Source organism: Microcebus murinus, chromosome 12 (assembly GCF_040939455.1).
Source record: "Microcebus murinus isolate Inina chromosome 12, M.murinus_Inina_mat1.0, whole genome shotgun sequence".
NCBI classification, from domain to species: Eukaryota; Metazoa; Chordata; class Mammalia; order Primates; family Cheirogaleidae; genus Microcebus; species Microcebus murinus.
Genome location: NC_134115.1, coordinates 92564763 through 92575292, shown reverse-complemented (window position 1 = coordinate 92575292; position 10530 = coordinate 92564763). Strand labels below are relative to the sequence as shown.

At 66.7% G+C, this 10530-nt stretch overlaps 2 protein-coding genes across 2 annotated transcripts; both read left to right on the top strand.

The window, feature by feature from the left end:
• The first annotated feature begins 2385 nt into the window (after nucleotides 1–2385).
• Nucleotides 2386–5713, top strand: PTGDS (prostaglandin D2 synthase). Its single transcript, XM_012784523.3, has 7 exons — nucleotides 2386–2599; nucleotides 3317–3456; nucleotides 3571–3647; nucleotides 4295–4411; nucleotides 4516–4617; nucleotides 5005–5030; nucleotides 5598–5713. The coding sequence occupies exons 1-6, from the start codon at nucleotides 2495–2497 to the stop codon at nucleotides 5028–5030; spliced, it is 567 nt and encodes a 188-aa protein (XP_012639977.1). The 5' UTR covers nucleotides 2386–2494; the 3' UTR covers nucleotides 5598–5713.
• A 998-nt stretch (nucleotides 5714–6711) lies between these two features.
• LCNL1 (lipocalin like 1) lies at nucleotides 6712–9627 on the top strand. The gene is made up of 4 exons (XM_076008443.1): nucleotides 6712–6904; nucleotides 7053–7314; nucleotides 8832–8905; nucleotides 9078–9627. Exons 1-4 carry the CDS (start codon nucleotides 6712–6714, stop codon nucleotides 9368–9370), a joined length of 822 nt encoding a protein of 273 aa, XP_075864558.1. The 3' UTR covers nucleotides 9371–9627.
• The last annotated feature ends 903 nt before the right edge of the window (nucleotides 9628–10530 follow it).

Below are 10530 nucleotides of genomic sequence, written 5' to 3'. Positions count from 1 at the left end.
GGGGCCTCGGGGCAGCAGGGGGACCAGATGGCAGGTGCAGTCGGGAGTCAACAGAGGCCAGTGGTCATGGGGCGGGCCAGTCACACGAGCGGGAGGTGACGGGTGAGGCGGGGTAGGACTTGGGCCACAGATAACCCTCCCCCTCGGGCTTCTGGCTGTGGTCACTGGCTGGGTGGGGGGCGAGGGGCAGAGAGAGGGCAGGTCTGGGGAGCTTTGCCCGGGGTGCCAGGGGACTGAGGTCTGGACTGGCAGAGCGGGTGTGCTTGGCATGGGGCAGACCAGAGCCTCAGAGGAACACCCGCGGGAGACCACGGGGTGGGGGGGACAGGCACTGGGAACAGTTTATGGGAGGCTCCGGCAGCCCCAGGAGGCAGGGTCTGAGCAGGGCCCACTGGCCCGCACGGCAGACCAGCAGGGACAAGTGCAGGAGGAAGAGCCAGGCCGGTGGGGCTGGCTGGGGAAGGGGCTTCCTGCTGTCACAAGTGGGCCTGGCCTCTACCTGCCCAGCCCAGCCCCAGCCTGCGACGTCCCCTCCTCGGCCACTGCTGGCTCCACAGGGGCAAGCGCTGTGTCCACCAAGTCAGAACGTTTGCCCCAAGTCCCCAGCCCAGCCGGCTGGGCCCGGGGTCATTGCGCCTGGTGCTGAGCGGGCAGGGGCTGCCGGGATGGGGTCCTCCCCAAGGGGTCTTTCCACAGACCCTCCCCTGCGGACTTGGAGTGTCCCCAGCTGCCCACTGGCCACCTTGACCGCAGGGAGACGGATGGGCTGATTCCTGAACCGAGGGGCATTCATGGCAACTCTCAGGGCATCCGCGGAGGCCACACGCCCACTGGGTGGTGGCCCACGGGGAGGAGGGGACATGGGGACTGCTGTGCTTCTGCTGCCAACCAGGGAAAGATGGAGGGAGGGACTTGGGCCCCCCGGCTCCAGGTACTGGGTCTGAGGGGTCCCCCGGGACCCTCCTGGGAGCCCCTTTGCCACAGAGGACCTTGCCCCATAAGGCCCCGCCTGCCCCTCCCTGGCAGGTCAGCCCCGGCCTGCCCTGAGGAGGGCCGTTCAGACCCACAGCCGCGTCTCCCCCACACCCGGGGGCCCCGTCCTGGGCCGTCTCTTCCCCACCTCACCCTAGGGCCTGCTCCCCACTGGGAGGTGCCCTTGTCTGGGGCAGCCTGGCCTGGGCAGAAGCTTCCAGCTGGGCCACTCAGAGCCCCACGGGCCCCCCCAGGGCCAAAGGATCTCCAGGACTCAGCTAGCAAACAGGCAGGGACCCCCCAGGCCCACGTTCTTTTCCTGCCACTCCCCCCTCCTTGCCTGCCACTGCCCCCTCCTGCAGGGAATCTCCAGGTCTGCTACCAGCCCAGGCTGGGGCCCCCTACACCCCACCTGTCCTGACAGACGCTCTCTCAGCCCCTGCTCTGGGCTGGGGATGGTGGGAGGCCAGGGGTGGGGGTCTCAGGCCTGCCTCAGCCCCACCCTGCGCTGCTGCCCTCCTCCCCCGCTGGCCGGCTCTCAGTGCCACCTGACTTTCCAGACGCCACTCCCTCACCCAGGAAGCCCACCACCCTGCTTTCCCCAACATTTCTGATCTCCCAACCTAGGCCCTCCCTGCCTTGGCCACAGCTTGGCCACAGCAGGGCCCAGCCAGAGCCAGGGAGCTTCAGGGGCCAGAGGTGCAGGCTTGGCCTCCGCCCTCCAGGTAACAGGACAGGCCTGACCCAGAGGCTGCCGCCGCCGTCTCTGGACCGGCCTCGGGATGGAGGAACCAGCTTGGAGCAACCAGGGCCTCCGGTGAGGGATAGGGTTGTCCCCAAGCCCAGAGGGGCCCCAGGCTGAGACAGGCACCAAGGGGCCACCATCAGAACCCCAACAGCTGGCCACGGGGAGCTGTGCCCAGCACACCTGGGCCTTGGGCCCTTTCAGGGCAGATCGAGTTCTTTACCTTGGCCCAGGTTTCTCATCACTACCTGGCCTTTCCTTTCGGGACCAAACTCCCAGAGTGCAAATGGGGCTGTGTCCCCTCCCAGGCTCATGGGTTTGGGAAGGCCACGACAGCAGGGCTTGTGAGATGCAGTTCCGGACCCAGTGGGAAGTGACCAGAGGCCCCGGGGGCAGGGCATACACCGCTCCCCCATCCACCCGGGTCGGTGGGCCTTGCCGGCAGCAGTGGGGTGACCCAGGGCTGGGCCAGCTCTACTCTGGGACCGGCCTCCGCCTCACCCTCGCTGAGCCTGGGGCAGCAGGGCCAGGCCTGTCTCACTGGGAGCCTCTTGCATAAGCAGCCCGTGGGGCACGCGGCTGCAGCTGGGCCTGGCCCCCACACCCCCCTCCCCAGCATCACGAGTTTCCAGTGGGCTGTCCTTGGGCCTGGGGTGGAGGCCAAGCCTGGCCCATAAATAGGGGTCTCCTCAGGGCCCTCCACGCCTCCCGCACACCTCCTGTGCTCGGCCCACACCACTGGCACCAGGCCCCGGACACCTGCTCCGCTCCAGGAGGATGGCCACCCCTCGCCTGCTGTGGATGGGACTGCTGCTGTTGGGGATCCTGCAGACCCAGGCCCAGGCCACCGTCTCTGTGCAGCCTGACTTCCAACAGGACAAGGTGAGGGGCTTGCCCACCGGGTCCCCAAGGCAGCGCAGGGCCCTGCCAAGGGAGGGGGCACTTTCGGGGGTGTCTTCTCCCTGGGGAGAGGGAGCTAAGTTCCGCAGTGCCGGGCACTGCCAGGCAGAGGCCTGAGCGGCTGGCCGGAAGGAGGCTGACCGTGGGAGGCCCCCGCGGGGCAGCAGCATTTCACCCACCCAGAGGGCAGAGCCCTGTCTCCACTGACAGACGCTCGCAGACGAGCGGGCCACGTCCGTGCCCTCACCATCTAAACACGGTCGCTCCCTCCTGTGAGCACACGACGACCAGAGGACACACACCCACGTTCCTCACCTGGGCCCAGGGACGGGGCTCTGTGCCGAGCGCGCGCACGGGGAACGCGCACTGCAGCCAGCCAGCCACGCGCGCTCGCGCCCGGGAGTTGGGGACTTGCGCGGGGCGGGGGTTCTGCCCTCGGCGCTCCCCAGCCCCAGCGGAGGAGGCGCGGGGCGGTTCAGCCTGCCAGGACCCCCACGGGAATGGGGCGCCCTGCGCCGCGGCTCCGCCCACAGGCACCTCTCTGGGGGGGCCAGCTTGGGACTGGGGCGGTGGGGGCGGTTGCGCCCGGCCTAGGGAGGGGCGTGGCCGGGGCGAGGGGCGGGGCGCCCGCGCGGGGCTGCCCAGGAGGGTCGGAGGGTCCCCAGGTACTGTCCGACGCGGGCGGGGCGTTCCCCGCAGTTCCTGGGGCGCTGGTTCAGCGCGGGCCTCGCCTCCAACTCGAGCTGGTTCCAAGAGAAGAAGGCGGTGCTGTCCATGTGCAAGTCGGTGGTGGCCCCGACCGCGGACGGCGGCCTCAACCTCACCTCTACCTTCCTCAGGTGGGACAGCGGGCGGCGGGTGGGCTTCTGGCACCGCGAGGACCCCGACCCGTGGTCGCGGCCTGCGGGCCCCCTGAGGCCTGACACCTGACCTGGAGGGTAACCTGCCCACAGGAAAAACCAGTGTGAGACCCGGACTATGCTGCTGAAGCCCGAAGGGTCCCCCGGCTCCTACAGCTACCAGAGTCCCCGTGAGTGGGCCCCACCCCAGCCCCGGTCCGGCCTGGGAGTGACATTTGCTGGCAGTGGCCTTGGGCGAACCCTCCACCCTGGAGACTGGGGTGGGGGGTGATGGCCACTCCTCCAGGATCCGTGTGTCCAAGGCCAGGCCTGGGCATGACTCCACCTTAGGAACAGATGTTGGGGACAGGGGACCCTTTCTCTGGAAGACTGGGTCCCCCCAGAGTCACCAATGCCCTGCCAGGCCCCTTCCCTGCCCCATGGGATTTCCCCAGACCTGCTGCCCAGGTGGTGCCCACGCAAGCAGCCCTCCAAGTCCCTCCACCCACCTCCTTGCAGTTCTTCCCAGGACCGGGGGCTTCGTCACTCCCACCAGCCGGGAAGGCGCCTCCCCTGGAAACCTTTTCCCCCTGGTCCCAGCCAAGAGTTCTGTGGCTGCGCCGTGAACCCCTGATCTTGTGGAGCCTGTGTGTTTTTATGGCTCCCCAGGACTTGGGGCTTGGGGACACGGAGGAGCTCACAGACCTTGCAGGCAGGAAGCGGGGAGCAGGCTGCTGGGAGTGGGGAGGGGACGAGGAAAGCAGCATGGGGGTGGGGGGCACCCCTGCAGGTGGGTGCACCCCTTCCCCTCAGGCAGGACCATCTCTTGGGTTCCCAGACTGGGGCAGCACCTACCACGTCTCGGTGGTGGAGACAGACTACACGGAGTACGCCCTGCTGCGCAGCGAGGGCAGCAAGGGCCCGGGCCAGGACTTCCTCATGGCCACACTCTACAGTACGTGCCCAGCACAGGGCTGCGGGGCCAGGCCCACAGCGGAGCGGGTGGGGGCGGAATGGGGACCTCCGCTACTAAGAACCTTCCCACTCCACCTGCCGCAGGCCGCACCCAGACCCCCAGGGCTGAGTTGAAGGAGAAATTCACCACCTTCTCCAAGTCCCAGGGCTTTACAGAGGACACCATTGTCTTCCTGCCCAAAACCGGTGAGGGCCCTGATCTGATGAATGGGGATTAGGCGGGATTAGAGGCAGACAGTCTCCCGATTGGGCCAGTGTGGGGCGCTGAGGGCAGGGGCTGTCCCCGAGCCAATGCCCTCTGCCTGCAGCCCCCTCCACTAGGAAACCCCTCCCTGATGGATGCCAAGCACCGCCTGGTGCCAGGCCCCAGGCGGGCCGGGTGGGGGGAGGGTGCCCGTGGGGAACACAGGGCACCAGCCCGACTGGGGCTCGGGCTCCCTGGGTGCACAGGGTTGGGGTGGGCTCACTCAGACCAGCTCTCCGTTAGAGGAGGGAGAGGAAGGCCAGGTGGGGGAATTGGCCCTCCCTCGCTGGGGTTCTGACCACAGCCCCCCTGGGCCTCTTTCTTGACAGAAAAATGCATGAAGGAGCCAGAATAGGTGAGCCAGGTGGGACTGTGGGCCAGCTTCACCCCGGCAGCAGCCGCCCTCTCACGCGTTCATTCATTCTGCACACATCCACCACCCGCCCCGGCATGGGTCGGGGTCCCTGGACAGCCTGGTCCTAAGACCGACCCCTGCCAGGGTTGGGCGGGAGACTCAGGCCCTCCTTGAACTGAGCAGATGTGCAGGTGTGCGGGGCAGAAAGGAGGCCTGGTCCCCGCTGCTGGAACAGGGCTGACTCTCAAAGGCTCAGGGGGGCCCCAGGCAGGCAAGGGTCCAGGTTCCAGGTCCCTGGGAGATAAGGGGGAGGGGCTCCACCTGCAGGGACCATCCTGCTGCTAGGGTCTCTGGCCCCTGGGTGCAGGAAGGACCCAGGGTGAGGCAGACGGGATGAGGGAGGGATGGGGGACCGAGTAGGGCACTGGACTCTGCCTCGGGGACCAGGCTCTAGCGGGCTTCACCCCTGCCCCCGGAGGGAGCCCTGGGCTGGAAGTGCAGTCTGTGGTCTGGGGCAGGGAGAGGCTGAGAGGTGCCTGCACCGATGGATCCTGCTCTCCCGGCCAGGTGACCCCAGCCCTCGGGACCGCTCTGCTGTGCTCTTTCCTCGGAACACCAGCCCTGGCTCTCCCCAAATCGCCTCTGTCCCCCGGCTCTGATAAATAAACTCCTGAAGCAAGTCAGCAGCCTGGCTCCTGCCTGTCTGTCCTGTCCTCCCTGCCTCTGGCCACTGGACCACCCCTCAGCAAGACGTCAGCAAAGGGGGCGGGCTCTGCCCTCCAGCTAGTGGGGGAGCCCTCGCTGTCCCCAGCCACCCACACAGGGCTTCGCTGTCCCCAGCCACCCACACAGGGCTGCGACCTTGGCACAGCCTCACCCCCCAGCTGCCAGCCATAGCCAGGCCCGTTCCGGGCTGGCGGGGGTGAGCCACTGGGCTCCTAATCCCTTAGGCAGGTGCCCCCTCTTGCAGGGGTGGGGAACCCGTGGCCTCTGGATCCTTGAGTGAGGCCTTTTGACTGAATCCAAATTACACAGGGATTTGTTCTGTGAAGTCTGGATTTGGTTGAGGGGCCGCACTTGGGAATCTGGGGGGAGCTTTGGTTCCGGTGGGTTTGTCAAGGAGCGGGATTATCTACTCAGAGTGGGCAGAGATAAGGGTTTCAGGGACTAAAAAGAACATTTGTTTGGAAGATGCTAGAGTGTCTATGCCCTGTGCCAGGACAGACTGACACAGTGGGCTGGGGACCGGCCTCCCTAAGCACCCCAGCCCCCTGGCCTCTGGCGCGGGACTCCAGCGCACACACAGCCCTGCCCACTTGCTGAGCCTTGGCACCCAGGCCACAGGGGGTGAGCTTCTGGGTGTCCTTCCTGGGGACCGTGCCTGAGCTGAGGGCTGGGGACCAACACCCCAGAGAGGCAGGGTGCCTGTCAGCCTACGTGCCCCCAGCTGCTGGGCATCCCGCCCGCCTGCAGGGGATGGGCGGGGATGGGTGCAGGCAGCTGGGCCAGGTGCTTGCTGCAGGGTGCAACTCGATCGCAGCCTATCGCAGTGGGCTCTGTCCCAGGTGGGCAGGCCAGCTGCCGCAGGGCATCCCAGGGGCATAAATGCTGCATGAGGGGACCTCCCCGACACTGCCCTGCTCTGGCACCTGCGGAGTGGCCCTGCCCGCCATCCGCCACGATGCTGCAGGCTCTGCTGACCGGCTCCTTCCTCATCCTGTTCGGACTGTCCCCAGGCCAGGCCCAGGTCCCCATCCAGGCCAACTTTGACGCCAGCCAGGTGCGCCCAGATCCATCCCTTCCTGCTCATGGATGGTCCCTGCCCACAGCCTCTATGATCCAGGCTCAGGAAAGAGCCCCTGCCCTCCTGCCGCGTGGGGCTGGGAGTGGGGTGGGCTGAGGAAGTCAGCAAGCCCCCAGCCCAGCCTTTGGATTGCACCCACCGCCACTCCCTAGGGCCTGAAACTGGGGCGGGGAGCACCTCGACCCCCAGTTCTGGGTCAGGGCCGTGGCGGGTGTGAGGTTGCTGGCACTGTGCCCCAGCTGGGAAGCAGCTGTGGGGGACAGGCCGAGGCAGGCTCGGGGCCAGGGTTCAGGCTGGGGCCCGGGGGTGCCTCCCAGCCCTCCCTGCCCCCACCCTGCAGTTCCAGGGCACCTGGTACGTGGTCGGGGTGGTGTCAGATGACCAGGGCTTCCTGGACTCCAAGGACAACATGAAGATGCCTGTGGTCTTAGTGACCCCCTTGGCCAACGGTGACCTGGGCCTCAAGTTTGGGTATCCCACGTAAGTGACCCCGCAGCTCGGACCGGGCCTCAGACAAGGCCAGTGTGAGGCCAGAGGGTGGCCGGCAGAGCCAGAGGTGTGCCTGACATGTCACGGGCTCAGACCACAGGCTGCAGGGACCCAAACAGCAGCAGCAGCTGGCACGCTCCCCAGAGGGGCCGGGCCATGTGGAAGCCTCTGCCTGAGTCCTGGGCGTGGAGAAAGTGGTGTCAGCATGTCTGCGTCTGTGTGCCGGCGTGTGCGTGTCGCTGTGTGTATCTGTGTGTGTGCCAGCGTCTGTCTGTGCGTGTAGCTGTGTGTATCTGTGTGTGTGCCAGTGTCTGTGTGTGTAGCTGTGTCTGCATGTGTACCAGTGTCTGTCTGTGCGTGTAGCTGTGTGTATCTGTGTGTGTGCCAGCGTCTGTCTGTGCGTGTAGCTGTGTGTATCTGTGTGTGTGCCAGCGTCTGTCTGTGCGTGTAGCTGTATCTGTGTGTGTGCCAGTGTCTATCTGTGGGTGTCGCTGTGTGTGTCTGTGTGTGTGCCAGCGTCTGTGTGTGTAGCTGTGTGTCTGCGTGTGTGCCAGTGTCTATCTGTGCGTGTAGCTGTGTGTGTCCGCATATGTACCAGTGTCTGTCTGTGCGTGTAGCTGTGTGTGTCCGCATGTGTACCAGCGTCTGTCTGTGCGTGTAGCTGTGTGTCTGCGTGTGTACCAGCTTCTGTCTGTGCGTGTAGCTGTGTGTGTCTGTGTGTGTGCCAGCGTCTATCTGTGCATGTAGCTGTGTGTATCTGCGTGTGTACCAGCGTCTGTCTGTGCGTGTAGCTGTGTGTGTCTGCGTGTGTGCCAGCGTCTGTCTATGCATGTAGCTGTGTGTGTCTGCGTGTGTACCAGCGTCTATCTGTGCGTGTAGCTGTATGTGTCTGCGTGTGTACCAGTGTCTATCTGTGTGTGTCTGCGTGTGTACCAGCGTCTGTCTGTGCGTGTAGCTGTGTGTCTGCGTGTGTACCAGCGTCTATCTGTGCGTGTAGCTGTATGTGTCTGCGTGTGTACCAGTGTCTATCTGTGTGTGTCTGCGTGTGTACCAGCGTCTGTCTGTGCGTGTAGCTGTGTGTCTGCGTGTGTACCAGCGTCTATCTGTGCGTGTAGCTGTGTGTGTGTGTGTGCCAGCGTCTATCTGTGCGTGTCGCTGTGTGTGTCTGTGTGTGTGCCAGTGTCTATCTGTGCATGTAGCTGTGTGTGTCCGCATGTGTACCAGCGTCTGTCTGTGCGTGTAGCTGTGTGTGTCTGTGTCTCTGGAGGGAGGCTGGAGACCCTGCACCGCCGGCCGTGTGCCCTAGAGCAAGTCCTTACCACCTGCCCCCTCCCCAGTAGGAGAGTCCCCCCTGCAGGATGACCATACAGCACCTGTGTCCTCTGAGAGCTGTTGTCAGGGTGAATTAGGGGCTGTCAACAGCGGTGTGGCTGCAGCGCCCGAGGGACCCCAGGCAGCCCTTGCCTGGGCCCTGACGGCTGCTCAGAGGGCTGGGCTCCCGTCCCCAGGCCAGACGGCGGGTGCCAGAAGATGGACATGACCTTCACCAAGGGGGCCACGGAGGGGCAGTTCAGCAACCCAGGTGAAGCCGGACGAGGCTGCGGCAGGACAGAGCGGGTGGGGCCTTGGGGCTCTGCAGGCTGTCTGTCTGCACTGGGCCAAGCCGTGTGGGGGGTTATGCGTTCCGGGGCGGGGCGTCTGGGAGCGATTGGGGGGGTGTCCTGGCTGAGGGTCACCCGCTCTCCCTCCCCCAGCCATGGCCCAGACTGACATCCGGGTGGCCTTCACGGACTACCAGCACTTCGCCGTGTTATACTTCGAGACGCAGAAAGGGGGCGTGCGGAACGTCTGGCTGCAGCTCTACGGTGGGCGGGACATGGGGGTCGAGGTCCCCTCCCCAGGAGGTCTAGTCTGGAGTGTGGCCCATGTGCACGTTCCAGCACGTTCTCAACATGCAGGGGGACCCTGGGACCCGAGTTTGTGGCCGCGTGGTCCGGACTCCTCCTGCCCTCCCTGGCCCCACCCCGCCCACTCCCCTCGAGCCTGAGCCTCCGAGGTCACCGGCCCACTCTGCCCTCAGCCCGAGCCCCGGAGCTGTTTCCCGAAGGCGCCCAGAAGATGCAGACCCTGGCACCCCAAGTGGGCCTCAACCCCAGCGAGGGCGCCCTGCTGCCCAAGTCCGGTGAGCGCAGTCCCCGCCCCTGCTGGGAGGGCCAGGCCCTGGGGGTCACGCCCCTGACCCCAGACATGAGACACAAGTGCCGGGGGCAGCTCTGCCTGTTTGACCCAGGGGAGGACGAGACATTGCGCAGGCAGGTGCCCCGTGGGGGTCGCAGTTTGGGAGGATGGGGGCTCCCCCACCCCAGGGAAAGGGGGCAGGGGGCGACTCCTCAGGCCCGCTCTCTCCCGCAGACCAGTGCGCCGGCGCCCTCTCCCAGGTGAGTGGACCCGCGGGGCGGGGCCGGCGCCCCGGGACCAGTGAAGGCCCCTCCCGGCGGGGGCGGGGCGCACTGCGGGGTCGTCGGTCGTGACGCAGGGCGGGGGGGTGGCTCCAGCATCAAGGCAGAGAGGGGCAGCGGGCGGCAGCGGGGCTGGGCGGGGCTGGGCGGGGGAGGGCGCAGGAGACGCCCCCACCCCGCCCCTGTTTTGCAGTGACGGATTCAGCCCGAGCGCGGCTGGGGCGAGCAGCCGCCGCGCACTCCGCGCACCGCGCTCTCCCTCGGAGCCCCGTTCTCTCCACACCCGGCCCGAGCTCAATAAACGGTCTCAGAAAGCCTGTGCGCTGCTCACTACTGGGGGGCGGGCGCGGTAGAGAGTGGGGGCGGGGGCGGCTGGCATCAGCGCGGGGCTCGGGCTTGGACCGCGCAGAGCCGACCTTCCTCCGTCGGGCGCGGAGGCCGGGTCCCCTCGCTGGGCGCGGGCTGGGCAGGCGTTCAGCCAGACCGACTGAGGCTCGGCTCTGCAGGAGGGAGGCTCATCCCGGCGGCCGGGGAGGTCAAAGGGCTTTCCTGGCTCCCCGCGGACCCCGGACGCCCGGACTAAAGGTGTGGCCCCAGCTTAGCAGCCGAGCGCGCGGTGCGTTTAGTGCACCGACCCACGCCACGTGCGCCCCGGGCTCCGGCGGACGGCGCGGACGTGGTTGGCCTTCCGGAACCTCCCAGACTGCAGCCCGGAGCCTGTGTCTGGGCAGCTTCCCTCCCCAGGCGC

Coding starts and splice junctions, on each gene's coding strand:
- LCNL1 (XM_076008443.1), top strand. CDS start 6,712: ATGCTGCAGGCTCTGCTGACCGGCTCCTTCCTCATCCTGTTCGGACTG. Junction 7,315..8,831: donor CTCAAGTTTGGGTATCCCAC/GTAAGTGACCCC, acceptor TCCCGTCCCCAG/GCCAGACGGCGGGTGCCAGA. Junction 8,906..9,077: donor GGGGCAGTTCAGCAACCCAG/GTGAAGCCGGAC, acceptor TCCCTCCCCCAG/CCATGGCCCAGACTGACATC.
- PTGDS (XM_012784523.3), top strand. CDS start 2,495: ATGGCCACCCCTCGCCTGCTGTGGATGGGACTGCTGCTGTTGGGGATC. Junction 3,457..3,570: donor CTCACCTCTACCTTCCTCAG/GTGGGACAGCGG, acceptor ACCTGCCCACAG/GAAAAACCAGTGTGAGACCC. Junction 4,412..4,515: donor CCTCATGGCCACACTCTACA/GTACGTGCCCAG, acceptor CACCTGCCGCAG/GCCGCACCCAGACCCCCAGG.